General features: G+C 43.1%; 1 protein-coding gene across 3 annotated transcripts in view; it reads right to left on the bottom strand.

Moving 5' to 3' along the window:
* Positions 1-19,845, bottom strand: part of LOC106742860 (DNA ligase 3) — a 35,134-nt gene that overhangs the window by 5,795 nt on the left and 9,494 nt on the right. For 2 of the 3 annotated variants that reach the window (XM_014616183.1, XM_014616182.1), the window contains exons 2-15: positions 13,584-13,921; positions 12,133-12,426; positions 3,946-4,184; positions 3,441-3,520; positions 3,282-3,359; positions 3,005-3,179; positions 2,381-2,536; positions 2,159-2,290; positions 2,005-2,084; positions 1,767-1,854; positions 1,607-1,684; positions 1,211-1,334; positions 462-532; positions 233-379 (exon numbers count right to left, since the gene is read on the bottom strand). In XM_014616183.1, coding sequence (XP_014471669.1) covers positions 233-379; positions 462-532; positions 1,211-1,334; positions 1,607-1,684; positions 1,767-1,854; positions 2,005-2,084; positions 2,159-2,290; positions 2,381-2,536; positions 3,005-3,179; positions 3,282-3,359; positions 3,441-3,520; positions 3,946-4,184; positions 12,133-12,426; positions 13,584-13,908 — 2,067 coding nt within the window. In that variant the 5' untranslated portion in view covers positions 13,909-13,921. Of the gene's footprint in view, positions 1-232; positions 380-461; positions 533-1,210; positions 1,335-1,606; positions 1,685-1,766; positions 1,855-2,004; positions 2,085-2,158; positions 2,291-2,380; positions 2,537-3,004; positions 3,180-3,281; positions 3,360-3,440; positions 3,521-3,945; positions 4,185-12,132; positions 12,427-13,583; positions 13,922-18,955; positions 19,842-19,845 lie in introns of those variants that run through there. The other variant, XM_014616184.1, reaches the window with a different exon arrangement.

Here is a 19,845-nt window from a genome sequence, read left to right as displayed (position 1 = left end):
TCAACAGACATAATGCGAAAATCTTAATCGTCCGTTGTCTCCCAAATAGTTTGTATCAACACTGAGATAGCTAGATAGTCACGTCTCGATGTGTGGAAATCAGGCACCGAGAGAATCTCGAAGCGGGACCACTTATTATTAAAACGGTTCTACCCGTAATGAGATTTTCGTCCCAAGAGCAGAGAACGTGGGACGTTAATGGGTTAATTCGGTTAATTAGTGGGTTGGTTACCTTGGGATCCCTCGCCACGAAATCCGGCACCATGGGTTTATTTGCCAGCAGCCAGCTCGGCAGTTTTTCCGTATCCTTGCCTATTTTCACCATGTCGAGCTCGTTCTGGAGCTCGGCCAACGCGGCGTCGCTATGTCCCGTGTGAACCTAGAGCGAGATATAATAGCGAGAGCGTGATATAATATCACTGACTCGCGAATAGTCAACTTAGCGTGATTGTTATATTTACTTTCGTAACGGTCAACCACTTATCGCGCTCTTCGTCGTAACAGCCCATTAGGAAGATCGACAGCATGCCGCCTGCGAAGATCAAGATTCGAACCAAAAATAACGGGCAGATCCCGGAAATCGCGAGATTGACGCGCAAAACGATACTATGAGTTAAAAGCAGAAGAAAGATAATCACGTAATAAAATATCCAACAATGACGCAGAGAAATCTCGCATGGTCGGAGAAAAAAATTGAAAATAAATATGGTTAAAGTTTGGAGCGATCTTCGAACTAAAATTAAGAAAATTTCTCTTTAGGTTTCATCTCAGTAAAAAAAAAACAGAGATATACAAAAAACAATAAATTATACAAAATATGTCAATATTAACATAAATAAACAAGAAAAGCGGGAATTTTAGTTCATTTATATTAATATCGACACATTTTGCACAATTTTATTGTTTTTTAGATATCTTCGTTGTTTTATTGAGATTAAACTTGAAAAAAGAAATTGTTTCATTTCCGCTCAAATATCGCTCCAAGCTTTAACCACGCAAAAATAAGATGGAATAAAGTTACGTAAATTTCTCTTCAGAAAAAGAAACTAAGTACTTCTTAAATGGAGAAGATACGTCGTCGAAAGCGACGACGACTTATCTCAAATGATAAGAACTATCGCGAGATTTTTCGCTTTCGACGAGTTTATTTGACCAGACACACGATAAACCTTTTATGTCAAACTGATAAAACGTCGCAGATGGTACGAACCTTTGTTGCCTGTGCCGTACCATGCTCCAAGCACAACGAGATCTGCGCTATCGGCCATCGCGCCCCCGCACAGATAGTCCTTTTTTACCTTCAGCCAATGTCGCTTTCCAGGTTCGTATTTGCTCTGTGGAGACGCGGTTCTTGAGATTTACATCGATTCAGCGTTCAGGAGAACGAGACGATGACACAAAGATGCACGAAAACAGAGAGAAAATGCGATTCAAAGTTTGAATAAATTCATGAATGCCAAAAATTGCCGACAGTCTCCGACGCGATTGTGAATAACAAAACGAATGATTATACATGCAATCCTCGGCGATTATTTATCATCGCCGAACATTAAATCACCGTTGAATACGAAATTATATTCGAGCGTATTCGACGATCGATACGTACATTGATGTCTTTCAGGACCAATCCTTCAAGGCCGTGTTTCAACACTTTGACGATCATCTTCGCTAGATCGCGCGAATCCTGAAATGCAAGACGAATCGTAATCCGCGACACAGCACTCGCACTGCGTGAATGTAAATTATGAAATATTAATTTTCTTTACATGCACTTCATACACTTCCGATAGCATTATCCTGTTCGGTATTTCGGTCATCCTGTCCCTCAGGATCCTTCTGCGCTGCGACATGGATCTAAGAGAGGACGAAATAGAAAAAATCAATCGTTAACTTGTGGATGTTTAAAAAATTATATTTAAATGTTATATATAGATTTCAATCTGAATGATATATTAATTATATATTAATTATCGTGAAAAAATGGTAAAAATTTGCGATATTTACTTATTTATCAGTATCTCGCCGTTGTAGTACAAGCAATCGAACACAAAGAGGCAGACGTTGGCGTTTTTGAACTCGGCTTTCTGCAAACGAGTTCGATGAAATATTCAATCATCATCATCGTCGTCGTCGCATGACTTGCCTGCCACTCTTTTACCTTATGAATTCCTAAAGTGCCGAAAGGCAACGGCTGTCCGGTCTCACTATCAATCATGAGGACTTCAGAATCAAGAATTAGATCGTCCCCGTCAGGAAATGCTCGCCCTATGTAATCCTTGAAGAGATTAACCTGAAAAATTAATTATCGTAGCGCCGTGCACGGAAATGGTTTCCGAAAGCCCGAGTTCAACGTCGAATTCGTCTCTTGATCATCTTCTACCTTATGCGGCATAACCGGCTTGAGAGACCTGCTGAAGTAACGAAACTCGTTGCCTCTTTTGTGCACCTGCACCCGCTCGCCGTCGTACTTGATCTCCGACAACATTCCGTTCGGGCACTTGTGCATCGCCATCTCCACGGACGTGCACGCTTCCGCCTGATCGCATTAATCAGCCGATAACGACAGTATATGATTATGATGTGATTAACAATAGAAATACCGAGTGGTTATTTATGACCGTTTCTATTTTTTATAATTAATATCCAATTCCTTATATAAAAGATACGATTCTGAAATTTTATGACTTTTCATTAATCATTTCTTTTATTCAATAATTGATGAAAAGTTATAAAATTTTGGAATTTAGTTCTTTTACGCAAAAAATCGGATATTAATTTGAAAAATAAAAACACTCAGAAATAATCGTTCGGTACTTCTAATATCAAGTAATTCGAGCTTATCTCTCAGCGAAAAATTATCTATCGTTATCTGTCTCTTATCTCAACTTTTCTCTGGTCCTTTCTCTCCTACTTTTAAATATAATGTAAATTTTCTTCGTGTTCGAAATACACAATCATTATTATAGTAATAGATGTATTGTGAATTAAAGCATTAACGATATACCAGCATCGGTAAGATGGGCGTCATCAGCGAAATGGCTACTTTGTTGCAACTCGAAGCGGGTGAGCCCGAGGCAGTCGGCTTTTCCATTAAATCGGGCAAGAAACGTCGTATCACCGTTTCCAAATCACGTGACATTTGAAAAGCCTTGTACGCGTCCTCATGGACCCCCTCGAGACTAAATGTAATATACACACATACGAGCGTCATATTATTATTACCGCTGATCCGGTCGGTAAAGGTAAAACAAGAATCAAGAATACAGGTGCCAAACACTCACATGTGTTTCGGACCGGCATTGATCCTCAGATCGTGCTTGATCAGACGCACGATCATCTTGAGATCGTTGGCGGTACATCTAAAATAATGATAATAAATCGGAACATCGAAAATGCGGAGAACGGGATAAGTCGCGACTAATTAATCGCAGCCGACTTACTTATCGATGACAGATCGGAAGTGTTGGATCTGTTCCTCTTCTTTGGTTAAGTATGATAGTTCCTCCAGAAAAAGATCAACCTGCTCGTAAAGCGACGGTTTTCATTAACGAGAGAGGAAGAAGATTTTTCAACGGTCTATTTTTTTTTTGTTATTTTTCAAACAAGCAAACGCGTATGCTTTGTCAGATTCGCAGTTCGGGTTTCTAGTATCCCTTTTTCATTAGACGACACTTTTTTTCCTTTTTTCCTATTTTATATTCTTTCATCTTACGACCTAACAATTATATTCATTATTTTATCTGTATTTTCTATCCAGAGGGAGTTTCTATTCTTCCGTTTATTTAATAGTAATAATAACAATAATAATAATAATTCGGCTAATTAATATTATGTATATATATTTGTGTAATATAATGGACTATTTCTCGTTGTTGATTTTATTTTTTCATTGGTAGTTTTCGATGGCATTTATGATTAATTTAATCGAATTCCATAGTGACTTACGTCTTGGATCGTCAACACGCTTTTGGCGCAAGGCGACACGGCGACGCTGTTCTCGAAGAACACGCTGATCGTCTCAGCTATGTCGCCCTGCTCCAGATGCTCCAACATCGAATCCTCGTCCTGCAGCAACAATCGCGCAAACAGCTTTATCAACTGCTTGCTCTGCAGATTGTAAATTCTCTTCACGGCGCCAGGTAGCAATAGTTTGCACCAGAGCACGATGTCGCCCTTAAAACCGTCTGGGGAAGAAACGAAGTAAAGAAAAAAATGATCGTTCTACGCGCTTCAAAGTGGCTCGAAAAAAAAATGGGGGAGAACAAATTTATCGCACCGCATTAAAGTTAAATTATATTTGTCGAGTTCGACATGTTTATTTATTTGTTTGTTCAAACGATTCCATTCCATCGATGAAATCGAAATGTATGCTGGCGATCAAGAAGTCAAAATAAGATGTACGCGCAGAGAAAAAGGTTTCTTTGGATTTAGTATACGTGTTTGTTTGACTTGATTTTATATAGACAACGTAATTTAATATCAAATATTATTTTCTTTAAATGATTGTTGCTTCACCAGAATAAAACACCTTGTTTGATGGAAGAAAACAGAATTATTTGGTGGAAATAATATTTATTCTCAACAAAGGAAAATTTTTTTCATCATATATTAAATATCGTTTCGCTAAAACGAAAAAGTTTTTCAATATTTTTCTAACATAATATTACTTCTTTCAAATAATTTATTGCTCATGCTAACCATTGTGATGTTTGGGTGAAAACACAAAAAAATATGTAGTGTATTTAACATAAGGATATTTATTGTTTATAAAACCTGTACTGTTTGCTGAATCAAATATTGATTTATTCGTTCTATTCCGAAAGGCAAGTTTTTTTCAATTAAGAAAGTATTATTAAATCCAAGGAAATCTTTTTTTCCGTGCTCGCGAGAAAATCGGCAGGTACGAAGAGACCTTTCATCGGCCGACTCGAGACTGACGTTTCATGATTGGATTTACACGAACAATGTTTCACCACCGCGCCTACGTATTCGACAATTTAACGTACGACGCATATATACGCTCAATCTCTCTAAATTCCACGTGCAGATAGACGCAAATCCCACGCAAACGCGCGCTTATATTTATTGAACATCGAATAAACNCTCTCTCTCTCTCTCTCTCTCTCTCTCTCTCTCTCTCTCTCCTCTCCCCCTCTTGAGAATGCTTTAATCGCGCCGGCAAGAGAAACAAAAAAAAACGATAAAAATTATATAACCGCGTAAACACGTTGAATTGAATTCCGACAGATTTCCTTTGGCCAACGGCAACTGCATCCATTCTGTCTGCGCTGGTAATTACGTCGTCCCGGATGTGTGATCGCTAATAACTGAACGATTGATCGGTGCATTTGACGCACGCGTCCGTGCAATAATTAATCTCAGTTCTCGATCTTCGGGAAAAGGCGCGAAGGAATCTCGCGGCGCGCCAAGAATTTCGCGCCGCAAATTGCGTTCGACACGCGCGCGCTCGAGATCCTCATCATCATCGGCGAAAATAGAGCGGACATCGGGGCGAGATTTGAGCACAAAGTATGCGGCTTTTAAGCTGCACACGTGCTCACGATCCGAGATCCATTACCGCCGGCAATCGATGTTGATTCGAACGGCCGTCGCACGACAAACGCATCTCTCTCTCTCTCTCTCTCTCTTGTAGCCGATCGAAACGGGACGAGATGATCCACGACCGCGCGTGATTCGTAAATAATGATGGCCAAGAATAGAGGAGCCGTGAACACACACGGAATCCGAGTCGACAGTCCCGTTTCTTAGAGTCGCGCGCCATCACGCTCACCCCCTTCGCCCAGCAGACTCCTTTGATCCCTCGTGAAAAAAATATCGCCGGAGCCGAGGCGCGTCGCAAAAAGCGGCGATTACGAGCGCGCGGGCGCCGCGTGGTCCCGCGACCCGACACCATCGTCATCATGGCAATCATCGGCTCGGAACACACGAATATCGCGTATCGTTTTCAGTATCGTTTCCACGTGATACTCGGCCGCCCCTCTCTTTCTGTCACTCTCTCTTTGGTTCCCGATGATTTTTACGTCGCGACGATTGCGTCAGGTCGCGGCGTCGCGCGGGTTCACCAAGGGGAGGATAACTCCCACTCGCGGACAAATTAACTCCGGACGATTTTCCTCTTCTGTTCCTGGTAGTATTTCACCGAGACTTGTAATCAAGAATTTACTGCCCACAAATCAAAATAATGAAAAAAATTGATCTATATTGCATTTAAAAATTACACAAAAAGTTTGAGAATAATTCAGAGTTTGGGTAAAAAGTTATTTCACTTTAAGTGAGATTGCGAGATGAAATGAGTTTGATAGGAATTCGATGAAACGTGCATTGCGTATACATTGAAATATTGTTTAATTCATTGCTTGTGCAATTAGAAAAAGATTGACCATTTGAGAGCTGAAATATTTGTAACTAAAGTTGACATTTTTTATACGTGTTCCTTGAGAAATTAGTGTGCTATTTTAAATTTATATTTTTTAATATCTTCTAAACTAAATTTATGATTTTATATGTTTATAAAATCTTATGCTTACGATAAACTTCCAAAAATCAGATTCTAATAAAAAACTATTATAGCATTAAAGACTAATATGCAGACATTGTACGTAAATTTCAGAATTGATTATTTTATTTTAAAAATACAGCGGCGTAAAGTGAATAACTTATAGTAATATTCAATATACATATATATTAAAAAAATATAATTTTCTAGACGGAAATTAGATTCCTCCCCAACGAAAGCATTAAAAGTGCGTCTCTCTCTCTCTCTCTCTCTCCTTCATTTTTTTCTCCCGTTTCCATTATCTAATTAATTGCGACCGACATGATCGATCCGGTGATTCCGTGCTGGATCGTTCCGCACGTGCTGGATCATCCGCAGTGACAACCCAGAATTAAGAATGAGGTCATCGAAAAAACATCGTAGTACCACTTACGCCCAACGTTGATTGAAGGCTTCTCGAGAGCGGTCGCGTCGCGAGAGGGAGCGCGAACGGTCACGTTGGCGCACCGCGTGCTCCCATTGCGCTCTCATCGATGCGACAGCCGCGGGAACTTCTTACATAAATTTCTCGAGTTTACTATTCGCGCGTCGCTCGCCGGCCATGAAATTAGCGACGTTAGTTTGCCGCCGGGCATCGTGTCAGGCGGCGAATTTTATCATCGAAGCCGAAATATCGAACCGACAAAGAAAGAGAGAGAGAGAGAGAGAGTCGACCGCGCGACGTATACATCACCGAAACGCCGTCCGATGTCATCGTTCGGGCCGGGGCGAAAAAAGAAGAGAGCAACAGCCGGGAAGAAATAAAAAGAGCAAAGACGACGTGAATTGCCGATGCGAATCTCGCGCGGGTACGATGCGCGCATGCGCGCGCACGCGTCCTTCCCTAGAGCGTAGAGCAGCGCGTCATAATATCGGCGATATCGCGACATCGTAATATCGCGGGCGCTATCGTAATTGGTCGAGCTGCAAAAAACGCGATCATTCAGCTCCGCGACGAGAGTCGCGCGGAATCGACGGAAGAGTAGAAGGAGAGGAGCAGGAGGGAGGGAAGGAGGGAGGGAAAGGCGAATGATAACGTCGGCCGAAGCGGTCCCGCGAAAGAGGCAGAGGCGGGCGAAGGCGCACAGAGGTGGCGAGATAAAGACGAAACGAGAGAAAAAGAGGCGGAGATAGTCTGGAGCCAAGCTGGCTAACGTTCACGATGAGAAGGGGGCTCGCCGTGAACGCTCGCCGGAGGAGCAGAAGAGCGATTAGGGGTGGGGACGCGGGAGTTTATAAGACACGCGGTCTCGCCGCCGAGAATCGATAGTTGCAAAACCCAAGTGATCGCGAAGTGTGGAAAAAGCAAAAATCAAAACGAACGGAGAGAGAGAGAGAGAGAGAAAGAAAGAGTAGAAAGAGAAGAAAAGGAGGGAAAGGAAAAAGTATCGCACGCGCGCGCGTGAACACACACGGTTCTCTCACTCTCTCATTCTCTCGGCGATTATTCAAAAGTATCACCGTAATCGCCGGCGAATCGAACGTGTATATAAGAACGGGCCGATCTTTCCGGACGCGCTCCTTTTTTGCCGACACCTGCCTGCTGCGTACTGTAACAACACCAGCTCGCGCGGACGATCGACAACTGAAGTAATTCCAGATACGAGGCTCGAGGGAACGAGGGACGCGCTTTCGGCGGCTTCCTTCGTACGCTTGATATCTCGACCGATAGAAAAAGAGAAAGAGAGAGAGAGAGGAACGTCTTTGATCCTTGTGACGACGACAGTGAGTACCGACAACTTCCGCGAGAAGTAACCCTTAGAGCGAGCTCCGACGGAGTACGACAAATGCTGCCGATCGATTTCCCGATATTTCTCTTCTAAAGCGCGCGAAGTTCGTAATTAAACATCTCATTAAATTAGCCGATCGCACTAGAAGGCGCTGCTGGTGGTCGCCGCTCCTGACGACGACGTTTCTCGTTGGATCCGGTTCATTCGCACTGAGGGTCACGCTTCCCCCGTGATCTACGACGAGCTTCCGCGGACTTCGCGGTGCTTCGTAGAGACCGCATGCTCTCCGTCTCTCTTCCTCTCTTCCTCTTTCTCTCTCTCTCTCTCTCTCTGTTCGACCAGATAACCCCGTAAAAATCTTCCACTAAGCAGCGGCCACTCGCTCTCTCGCGGTGCGGATCCCATTCGCGCGTGCTCGAGTGATTAATGGTTTCCTTGTATCCGATTCCGGTATCATATTTACTAACCGCCGCCCCCGGGTCTCGCCCCTTCACCCCCGAGGAAAACGTGCATCAGAGAGAGACAGAGAGAGAGAGAGAGAGAGAAAAGAATGGGAGGGGGAGAGGAGAGAGAGAGAGAGAGGCTGCGCGAGAAGAACGCGAGTTTTCGCGAGGAAGAGCGATAGCCATAGAGATCGCAATGTAATGAGAAATGAAACAGCGCGAAAGGGAACGACCGGCGGCCACCAAGGGGGGAGGCAGGGTGTTGCACAGAAGATAGATTTCGCGCGCGGTGTTTACGCGAGCGAGAAGCGAATGCAGTCGATATCCCCATTGATGGGGGACTGGTTGATATAATAGTCGCGGACCCGCGCAACTTCTCTGCATTGTCATCTATCTCTCTATCTTTCTCTCTCTCTTTTTCTCTCCTTCTTGTCTTCGCCCTCGTTTTGCTTCTTTGCGTTGCACGCGACGGCAACGACAACGAAGACGTACGAGGCGACGTGTGATTCATTCTGGTTTATTCCTCTGTCTCGCGGGAGTCAGCGATATTATCCTGCCTCTTCCCTCCGCTCCGCCTCTCTCCCTCCCTCTCCGTTCTCTTTTTTCTCTCGCGTGACCTCTGGCCTTGAAGATTGCCTTGTCTTCCCGCTCCGACACCTGCTCATTGACTCCGATTTGTCGGTTATTTTATTTTATTCTGTTATTTGTTTTGATGACCGGCGAGACGGCGCATCTTCATTTCCGTTCACTTTTTTTTATTTCATTCGGCGTTCTTCGTACGCTGCACGTTCCGCAGGCTCGAATCCTGGCAATAGTGAATGTCTGCGATCACGTCGCTTTATTTGTCGCAATTCTAGTTTATTATCTATTATTACTATTGAAGATTTGAATTTATATTAGAGAAAAAAAAACTGAAGTCACTGTAAAACTAATATGTTTTATTTTTAACTTACTAATATTATTAACTTATTTTATTTTTTTACTTACTATTATTTTACTTTCAACTTACTTTCTGCGAACGGATTAAGCAGATTGAAAATTTTCCTATTGATACTTCCAAATCTTCGTCGTATCGCGAGGTGCTGAATTACTTGGAACGTTAACATTTTATTTCTTTCCCTGACCGATTATTTCTATCTAAATCCGCCTATCTGCGTTCACCAGCCTATCATCGCTGGTGAGCGTTTATAAGCGCAAGTATAATGACGTATCGTACGACTATTCGGAAAGGTACTCGCTTTCATCGCCGTTCTTCAATCGCAACTACCAATCTGCATAATCATTAAAATAGTCGGAAAATTCGTCGACGAATCACGAGCGAACTGGATATATTCGATTCGTGGTGTTACATCGTTATTGCAGAACACTGCTATCGTATGCGGACTGATTTCGAAAGAGATTCGCGATTGCCCGAAAATACACACGATATCGTTATCAATAATAAGCTAATTCATATTTCCGGTCGGACTCGTATATAATCTTGTCATAGGTCGCCGAAGTGTACCGGCTGACACGATTAGTATCTCCGAAAAGACGTCGTTTGAAACGTAAATATAATCGAATACTAAAAGAAATGTGCATTGAAAGAGAAAGATAAAGAGAAAATCAAGAATAACTTCGTATCTTCCCTTAAAATTTTTCGATTTTATGGATTTTACTAGTTTTAGTAATTATTCGTCATTATTCCTACGTTATTTGTTATCTAATATCATTCATTACAAAGTAAGGAAACATTTTGCATTTATGTTAAAATTCACTTTGATATATTTTTCTCACCTTGATATCATTCGTTACACAGTAAAAAAACAATTTATATTTGTGTTAAAATTTTTAAGTTTAACATATCCGTGTGTTAACTTAATATATTGCGTTTATGTTATCTCAATATTTTGCATTGACGCACGACGAGTCGATACTCAACATTTGTAAGTATTAAAATAATACATTTTACACTTCAGTGTCGATTAGCATATCAATTTTGTGTTAATTTTCGACATAAATATTTGCGTTACTCTTCAACATACGCACCTTGCGTTAAATCAACACAACAATTTTTGTGGGCGATTTTTTGTTTTTTTGTGAAATGTATGAAATTAAATTTAAATTTAACACAAAATCTTTTAATCGCGTAATCTTTCTCGATTGTAGGATCTGATTATTCAGGTTGTTACAGGGTGAAATAAATCGTACCTACAATCATGAGACTATCCCGTGAAATTTCACGAATTCTTCATCAAAAAGCTCTTCCCACGATGAATATCTTTCATCACGAATCCGGCACGAGGACTCGTTAATAAACTTCTCTCCGAATCGTGCGACATCGTCGCGCTTGCTCACCAACCGAACAACCGACCGACCCTCGTCGTCGTTCGCCGCGAAAATCGCCGACGCTACGAGGATTCTGATTAATAAAGCACTCACCGAGCCGAGTCTCCCGCTGTTTAGACACGGATGTACGCTCTCTCGTCTCTGCGAGAGTAAGGAAGAAGTAACAATAGCTGATAATACACGGCACAACCTTCCCTCGTAATTATTCTATCGCTCGAGGGTGAGAGCTCGATCGCCATGCGCGATTTTGTAAGCCCGATCCTCCTCGAACGTAGAGCAGAAAAGGAGGAAAGTTGGGAGGAACGAAGAGAGCGAAGAGAGATATTTGGCAATTGCCCAAGTTTTCTTTCCGCTTATCAAGGTCAGCATAACATCGTTAACATCGACGTTGACCCCCGTCGGGAGTTATCACGGCCGTTATCGAATGTACATATGCAGATGAACCCGATTAATTCGTACCTCGTCCTCAACGCGCACGACGTTCGATCGCGCGGCGAGCGTGAACGTTCCCTTCTCGATGCGCTCGTATTTTCGTTCCGTTGAACTCTAAAACATGCGAGGCGGCATCGCATCGCAGAGCAGCGTATCACGATCCGCGGAGCATCGAGGAGGGAGCGCGATACCGCTCGCGCGAAAATAAGTCGAAAATGTAAAATTCAGAGGGCAGAAATCGGAGAGTAATCTTCCACTCGGAATCTTCCATTGAACCGACCGTACGTAGGTCTCGTAGAGGAAAAAAATTACTCACATTCCTCCGTTCTCACCATATATATATGTACTTGTCGTACTTTCATCCCTTCGCGCGGAAGCAAAGCCGCGTTGTGTACGTGCGAATCCAGCACGTATTCGAGTACTTGATCAACGTACAGGTGGCGCAATAATATTCGCGATTCGCAATTATTTGTGTAATTCGTAATAAGTTGCGCATAGCGTAGACTTACGCCTACAATTCCGCAAGATTCCGTTTGATGCAGAAGCGCCACCAACGACAGAGTTCCTCGTACGTGCGTGCGTGCGCATGAGACGCTCTGTCTGTGCATCGTTAATTCCGTTATTAGTATAATGAGGTACTTACCACTCTGCGAGCCCTGCGTGAACATCTTTCTAATAATTGCAGTCTTGTCGGTGTAAGCGTCGACGTTGGCAACATTACTGCACACGCGTCGAAATTCACGGAACAAGTCATCCTTCGACGGTACTTTGCTCCTTCCTCCCCCGTCTTTGTCATCGGCTTCCTCTTTAGGCTTCTCTTTCGCTTTCTCGGCCGTCTTCCTCGTCTTCTGATCGGAATTCTTGCCCGTTGCTTTCTTCGAGGACTCGCCCGCGATTTCCCGCGGCGCCGCGCGTTTCTTCGCGCCCTTGCCCGGAGCTAGAGGGGTGGAGAAAGAAATTTATCCGTTAAAGACTCTAGTTACAATATATAATACATTAATAAATTTGGTGTCAAAAACAGTTCATATGTTGACAAGGTGAATATGTTAATTTAACGTTATATTGATGTACTTTTTAACACATATTTGTGTATTTTTTAACATTCCTCATGTTAAAATAACAAAATTTCGGTGGACCGTTTTTAACACGAAATTTTGTACTGTATATAAATAATCAGAAGCATTTACACAAGGAGAAAATATTGTAGCGAAAATTCCGATAAAATTTTATAATGCTGGATCATATCGAAGTTATGACTGAAATTATTATGTGAGTTGTGTAATCTTCAGTGATGTATATAATGAAGTACATCATTAAAGATTACAACACACATCATAATTTCAGTCCTAATTCCGAGTATAGTCCAACATTGCAAAATTTTGTGGTAATTTTTATCACGATAAAAATTATAGATTGTTTTCTCCGTATAGTTTCAAAATTTTCGAAAAAAACCTGATTTTTCTCATTTTTTCGGAATTTTTTCGTTCCTTACCTTCCTCGCACGTGAATTTTTCTAAGCGAATTTTTGCATGAAAATTCACGAAAAAATTTAGGAAGAAACAATTCTCTTCCGGAACTTCAAATCTATAAAAGTCCTATAAAAGTCGCACGATGACAAGACACTTCCTGCACGCATCAAACATTGAAAATAACTCTATCCGCCGTGAGCGGATTTCTAATTACGCGGGGTGAAGGGTTAAAACGAATAAAACATCGAGCGATATGACGCTATAATCTCCCGCCGATATCGATGAACTTTTCTCTGAGCGTGGCAATCCCTTCTCAATCAGGCTGCTCGAAAGTTCTCGTTGTAAAGCTCACGCGAGGGAGAAAACCTATTACAGAAGTCGGGTGAGATTCAGGGGAGGGGGGAGGGAGCTTTGAGCGATCTCTCGCCTTGGAACTACTGCTTAACTGTAGATCGCCCAACTGTTCTCGAAGTAGTGTCCGCGACAAAGAGCACGACTGCCATTACCACCGAGACGAGGGAGTTGATTGATTCTTGGCCCGATAAACAGGAAGTAATCGTGAAGTTTCGCGCGAAGTATCGATCGAAATGCGACTCATCGCACCCGTGCGTACACGGATAATTACAGGATGTCTCCAGCTCCTCCAGCTTGTCCAGAATGAGCTGCTTATCCTCGTCGGACAATTGCTCCCAGCCCTTGACGTCCTTTTCGGGATCGTCGATCCGCTTGGTCGTGGCCCTCTGCTTGGCGAACACCTCCATCAGACAGGCCACGTGGTGCCAGGCCGGCATCAGCTTGCCGTCGGAGAAAAAGCTCACCACGAGCTTGCCGATCCGCAACTCGTCCTTTTCTATCGTGCATTTGCACTTTTTGCACTTGGCGCGCCCGGTCTTAGCCCGCTCCACGACGAAGGGCTTATCCTCTCCCGCTTCCTCGACGTCGTCCGACATCCTGTGCTTTTATCTGTCGACGTGATCGATACATGTGTACCTTTAATTAATCGCGACGATAATATGTATTATATATTAAGCCCCGTCTACATAAGACGCAGGACGCGGAATCGGCTTTACCGGAATAGCAGTACGCTCATTGGATATCACGTGCGCGAATGCATTCTGTGTCTCATGTAGACGGTGCTTTATATCGTATAATTATAAAAGCTCGGAAAAAATCCGGTTTTTTCCTGTCTTCCCGGATTTTTGCTCATTGTATATTTTCCTTAAAAGAGAGAAAATTTCTTGAAAATTTTCTTTAAAAAAAAATAAAAGATTTTCTTCAAGAGAAAAGTAAATGTGACAGAATTTAACTGAAAACAATGTGAATTTTCCTAAACGAATCTTTCCACCCTTGGGACTGAAACTGAAGAAATCCGCGGGAAATTGGGAAGAACCGGTTATTTCCAAGCTTTTAAAACTATTGAGTTGATGCATAATTATCCGTCGGTTACTTTTGGCGTATTTATTACTTATGAATATTGGCGTTTGTTTATTTTTTTAATAAAAACCATTCTTCTATATTTATTTAATAGAAATGCGTGTCGAAAATCATATTCACCTGCGCCATATTACGCTCTACTACTTGGAGAAAGGATGGACCGCAGCACAGTCATTCCGCGATTTCAACGATCTTTTTGGCGAAGGAACACGGCTGCCAGAAGTGCCTGATCGTCGAAATCCGATGGCTATCCTCTTCCTGACTTGCCCTCCATGCTTATGTCGCCAGATTTGAAACGAGAAAACCACTCCCGACACTGCCTCTCACTGATTCCTTCGCCAAAAAGATCGTTGAAATCGCGCAATGACTGCGCTGCGGTCTATCCTTTCTCGAAGTGGTAGAGCATAATATGGCGCAGATGAATATGATTTTCGACATGCATTTCTATTAAGTAAATATAGAAGAGTGATTTTGATTAAAAATGTAAATGAACGCCAATATTCATAAGTAATAAATACGCAAAAAGTAAACGGCGGATAATTATGCATCAACCCAATATATTATATCGCATTCTACTTGCCACCTTCCCTTCTAGCCGCTCTCTTAAGAACCATCTAGACCAAGTAGCCGTAAAGTATGCAGTAAGACGTAAGCAATAAGCTAATTGACCAATCACAGTCGATTTATTTGGAATGTATGAATCTAACTGGTCAATCAGTTACTGCTTACGTCTTACCGCATACTTTGCGGCTATTGTAGACGGTCCTTAGGAGTTCGCGACGTTGACGACGCGTATTTGCGGAACCAAGGAACCGCCGATGCGTATTCGCGGAACTAAGGAACCGCCGACGCGCATTCGTAATACCCTCGCGAATACGGTAATTAAACTTGCATTAGTTTCGCTTACAATCGAGCTTTCTCTCTTCCTTTCCCCCTCTCGCTCGTTCAGCTTCGCGCAAGCCGACTCGTGAAGCGCGTTGTGTTGACTGCCGCGATTACGTAAGCCGTTGTAACACACGCACTCGTAGGCATGGGAATGAACGCGTGCGTACGACGAATATTAGATGAGTTATTTTAAATCGATGCACGCGCAAAGGGCGGTGGAGCGATCCCTGGCAGATTTACGCCGCGGATAAAGAAAAACGCGACTCTCTCTTATCGTGGCCTTATCGCGAAATTTAGATTTTCGGGAGCGTGGACCCGTAACCGCACGCGCGGTTCTCATAAAGCTTAGCTGAATCCTACATATTGATAAGCAGCATTGAGCTCTCATTAAACCAGAGTGATCCCGGAATATCGTGGAAACGCTCGGGTTGACGGGGTAATCGAGCGCGATCTCGTTGCGTCTTGCACCGCTGATGAGCGCTCAAGTATCTAACTCGAAGATTTTCTACGCAGAAAAAATAATTCCGTTAGTGAATTTTCCGTTGCCTGGGGATCAGACCACGAAAATTCGATGTAGGAACAAAAGATTCCTGTAGGAAGTCTCTACTCAGTCAATTGTTCTCAGTTGTTCCAATTGAGTTTTAACACTAAAACCACGGCTGGGTCATTTTCGACCAATTTATAGATTCTTTTTCCCATTTCTTTAGATTTTTATCACTGAGAGCCTTCTTTGTCATAAAATAACGAAGCAATATCATAAAGTTCGGAAAAATCCATGGATAATTAAAAAAAAAGTCAAAAGTAATCCATCAGTGGTTTCAGAAGAGATCCAAATTGCTACGATTCTAGTGTTGATGCAACTGAATGTTCACACGAATATTTTCAGTCGCGGTAACCAAGATATATCAGTTCTTATCATTGGATTTTCACCTAGTCTCTATTTTGTCGCAGGAACTGAGTTCCTTTCTTTCCGTGCAGGCGATCCGGTCGTCCGTTCGAGAATCCGAGTCATCTCGAATATCTTCCGAAGCGGGAAAATTCTCGGAGGTCTCTTCGAGGATCTCGAGAATCTTGCGCGACTGCGTATTGATAATGGATCATTGTGAACTACACGTGCGGATGTAAAGCAAACATAGATATATACGCGCGGATTATATTGCGACAGTGGTTGACCTCTCGGAGACCTTTTTGGAAGCATCCCGGACTATCAAAACATTCGAGATCTTTGGAGACCTTGGAGATTCTCGAGAATTTCTCCGTTTCGAATTATACGCTGAGCGAAACGTTTTTTTATTTTATTACGAGTGATTCGACGTAGGACGTCGCTGCGTCGTAATAAGCGATCGGTTTATCGCGCGCGAATCGAGAGAGCGCAAGACGCGATTCTGGAATTGCGGCCCGCTCGTGAATCAAACTATCCCGCAGAGCGAAAGAGCAGTTTCGCTGCAAAAAATCTCCACCGAATCTCGATAACTCCGCGCCCCCTCCGCCGGCCGCCGATCGCCCTCCCCGCCACTTGCGCGCTGATAAGAAGCGTGGGCTGCTTATCACCGTCTCACGCCACCACTGGCCCGCGACCATAGGACCGAACATGCTAATCTAATTTTAAACATTCGCTCATCGGCACGATCTCCCGCGATGTGCACGAATGGACGACGATAACATTACGACTAATCGTCCAAGGGTGAAGCACCTGTCCCAGAATGCCGCAGTGCTGAGCGAAGCTGAACGTTCATGCAAGAAGTCTTAAACTCAGAGTTAGATATTGTTTGCGCTCTTTGAGATAGTTCGCACCAGATATAAGTACGAAATTTCAAATCGACGGAGTGAAAGTTGCACTGGGGGAAAAATATTTGATATTTGTAGCTATAATCATCGTAATAAAAAAATCATAGTCGGAAAAATTAATTTTTTGGTAAATGTTAGTGATAATAACCCTACATGCATGTTGTTGGTACTTTTGTGGTTAAAACTGTAAAAAAGTTATAATTGGCGCCGAAAGTAACTGTAATTCCTCGATAACGCCTCGACTCGCTTGTGAAATTTCACAAAGAAATATTCACCATTTAACATTTAATATTCACAACAATTTTTACAATTCACAGTCGCTTTTTATTAAATATTAATGGAGCGTATCGACGTGCAAAACTTGGCGCTTTCGGAAAACGCTGCGCGTGAGAGATGGTGGATCGCGGCCACCTTTCTTCGTCATCCCCGTGCAGCCTTGCGCCTACAGGTGGTAGATGAAAAGAGGAGTGTCTGGATGGTGTGCGCGACGGGTTAGAAGCGGCGGGTGGAGGCGGATTCCGCGTCGGGTATAATAGAGGGTGCAGCGGCCCTTCTCCGCTCACTCTTTCACCACGTGTCGACGGTACAGACGGTCGCCGATACGCGCGTTCGCGGTGCACGATAACGCATACTTCCACCAGCGTAAGTCACATCGCGCGAGATCGGCGAGATCGAAAAGCCTATTTCCTCTGTATCATTCTGAATCCGTATATTTGAAAAACACCGATTATATGTATCAGCAATTTTCCCTTCGTGCATATGTATATATATAATTGAATGTTTTTTTCTTTTTTCTTTAATATGGTTTAAGGTGATCTTCGTGAAATTTTTAACGCATAATTTGCAATGTGGATTTAGGACAGATTGAAAATGAGCTGCTCCTCTCGATCGTACGGAAACCTTTGACACATCGAAAACGACAGAAATTAGGATACAAAGAATCCTAATCGAAGAGATAATCTATTTTTGTCGTCGAAAAGTGTCAAGTGAAATTCTTGTTGATTTTCACGGAATATCACAATGAGTCATTAACACTTTGAGTTATTAACTTGTCAACATATTTTCTCGCCTTAAAGATGGAACTTTACGGGTTACTGTAGACGGGTTAAATATTACGTAAATCCTCGGCCGACTTCTAATTGTATCCAAATGACATAATATCAGCTAGACATTACGCTCGCGATATCTCCCGCATATCGCTACTTTCCTACAGTATATGGCATCCCTAGTACTAATCGGGCAATGCTTCAAGTCGCAAGCCGCGAGCTTCTGCGTCGAACGCGCAACAAATCCGCAAATTGGCTTCTAATCGTTTTGTTTGCGACATACGTTTTAGCACCGTCATCGTCATCGTTATCATCTTCGGCGTAGTCATTGAAAATTGTGGCGAAATCGATTTAGAATCTATAAATTATCGTTAAACCTGACCTGTCGCTAGTCAATGTATCGAGCTGACTCCATCTAGACGCGCTCTTTCTCTTGTTCCATTATACCGCCACGTATTTCATTGTTATTATTTGTATCATCGTATATATTGCTATTTACAGCATATAATTTACTACGATTAATTTGTGGTCTATGGTTCGTTATTATTTTTGGTTTGTCTATTACATTTCATCACAGTTAAAGTTATTTATATGATTATTTATTAATTTCGTATTATTACTGTTGCCGCTGTCGCCGCTATAGGTTGTTATTGTTGCTATCCGCGGTATTTTGACCCGCGCCGTCCGACGGCCGCAATAGCAAAACACTCGTCGTTTTACACTTGGCACGGAATCGAAATCCCCAATTGCGCCGCGTCACTTATCTCCGCCGAGATTGCGCCGAGTTCGCACATCTCCGTTTTTACGTTTATTATCGTTATTGTTATTAGTGCATGTTACATACGTGACGGTGCTGCGCCGATCTGACAATTTTGTTCTCTTTTAATTCAGTCCGCCCGTCGTCGTCCCGTTACGATTCCGCTGGTTATCACGTGACGGACACCGCCGCGGCCGATACGACTATCATCGGGCGAAAGGATAATCCGCGATGACCTTTGACGCGCGGCGAACGCTCGGACCGTGCAGTTCACCCGTTTGTCCCGGTTCGGTCTCTCTCTCTCTCTCTCTCATCTTGATCTCGACGGGGTAACAAAGTCGGATCCAAACGCGGATCCGCGGCACCCGAAGGTCCTGTTTTCTGAGTAAATGCGGGGATGACGCGTGCGCGAGCTCTTATCTCGTACCACGGCGGGAAATCACATACGAGAGAAAGGTCACAATGCATAATATTATCTCGACGACAATGTTTCTCCTATCTCCTTCTCCCTCGGACACAATCTCGCTACTACTTGTAACTCGCGAGTCAACTTGGGACGCATAATTCGCGCGAAAGAGACCCTTCGTCCCTGCGCCCATCCGCCTCTCGATGAACGGATCGCTGAGCCGTTGCTTGCCCACATCCCCTTCACATTCGTAATCTACTTTTGTGCAAATTATACTTTGCACGTAACCCTCTCCCAGAAGGAAATTTCCCCAGAGCGATAATAAATGCATCTCTATCCGCCCTGTATTTTATCACTTCGTTATCGCGTATTATTGTTACGGTACTCGCAGTAGAAGCGTTTCTTCTCGATTACATTACTTCCTCACATTCCTTTCCTCTCGTCTTCACGGAAATCGATCGGCCTGTTTATTTATCGAAAAGAAAAAGGAACGTGCGGCGAAAGAATTTCTTCGAATTTCTCAATTATGCTCCAGCGCGCCTTCCTCGTATTGAACGTGTTCTACAGCGGA

This window comes from Dinoponera quadriceps, unplaced genomic scaffold (genome assembly GCF_001313825.1).
Source record: "Dinoponera quadriceps isolate SergipeBrazil2010 unplaced genomic scaffold, ASM131382v1 scaffold781, whole genome shotgun sequence".
NCBI lineage: Eukaryota > Metazoa > Arthropoda > Insecta > Hymenoptera > Formicidae > Dinoponera > Dinoponera quadriceps.
The sequence above is the reverse complement of the archived record's forward strand: the minus strand, read 5'-3'. Positions and strand labels throughout refer to the sequence as shown.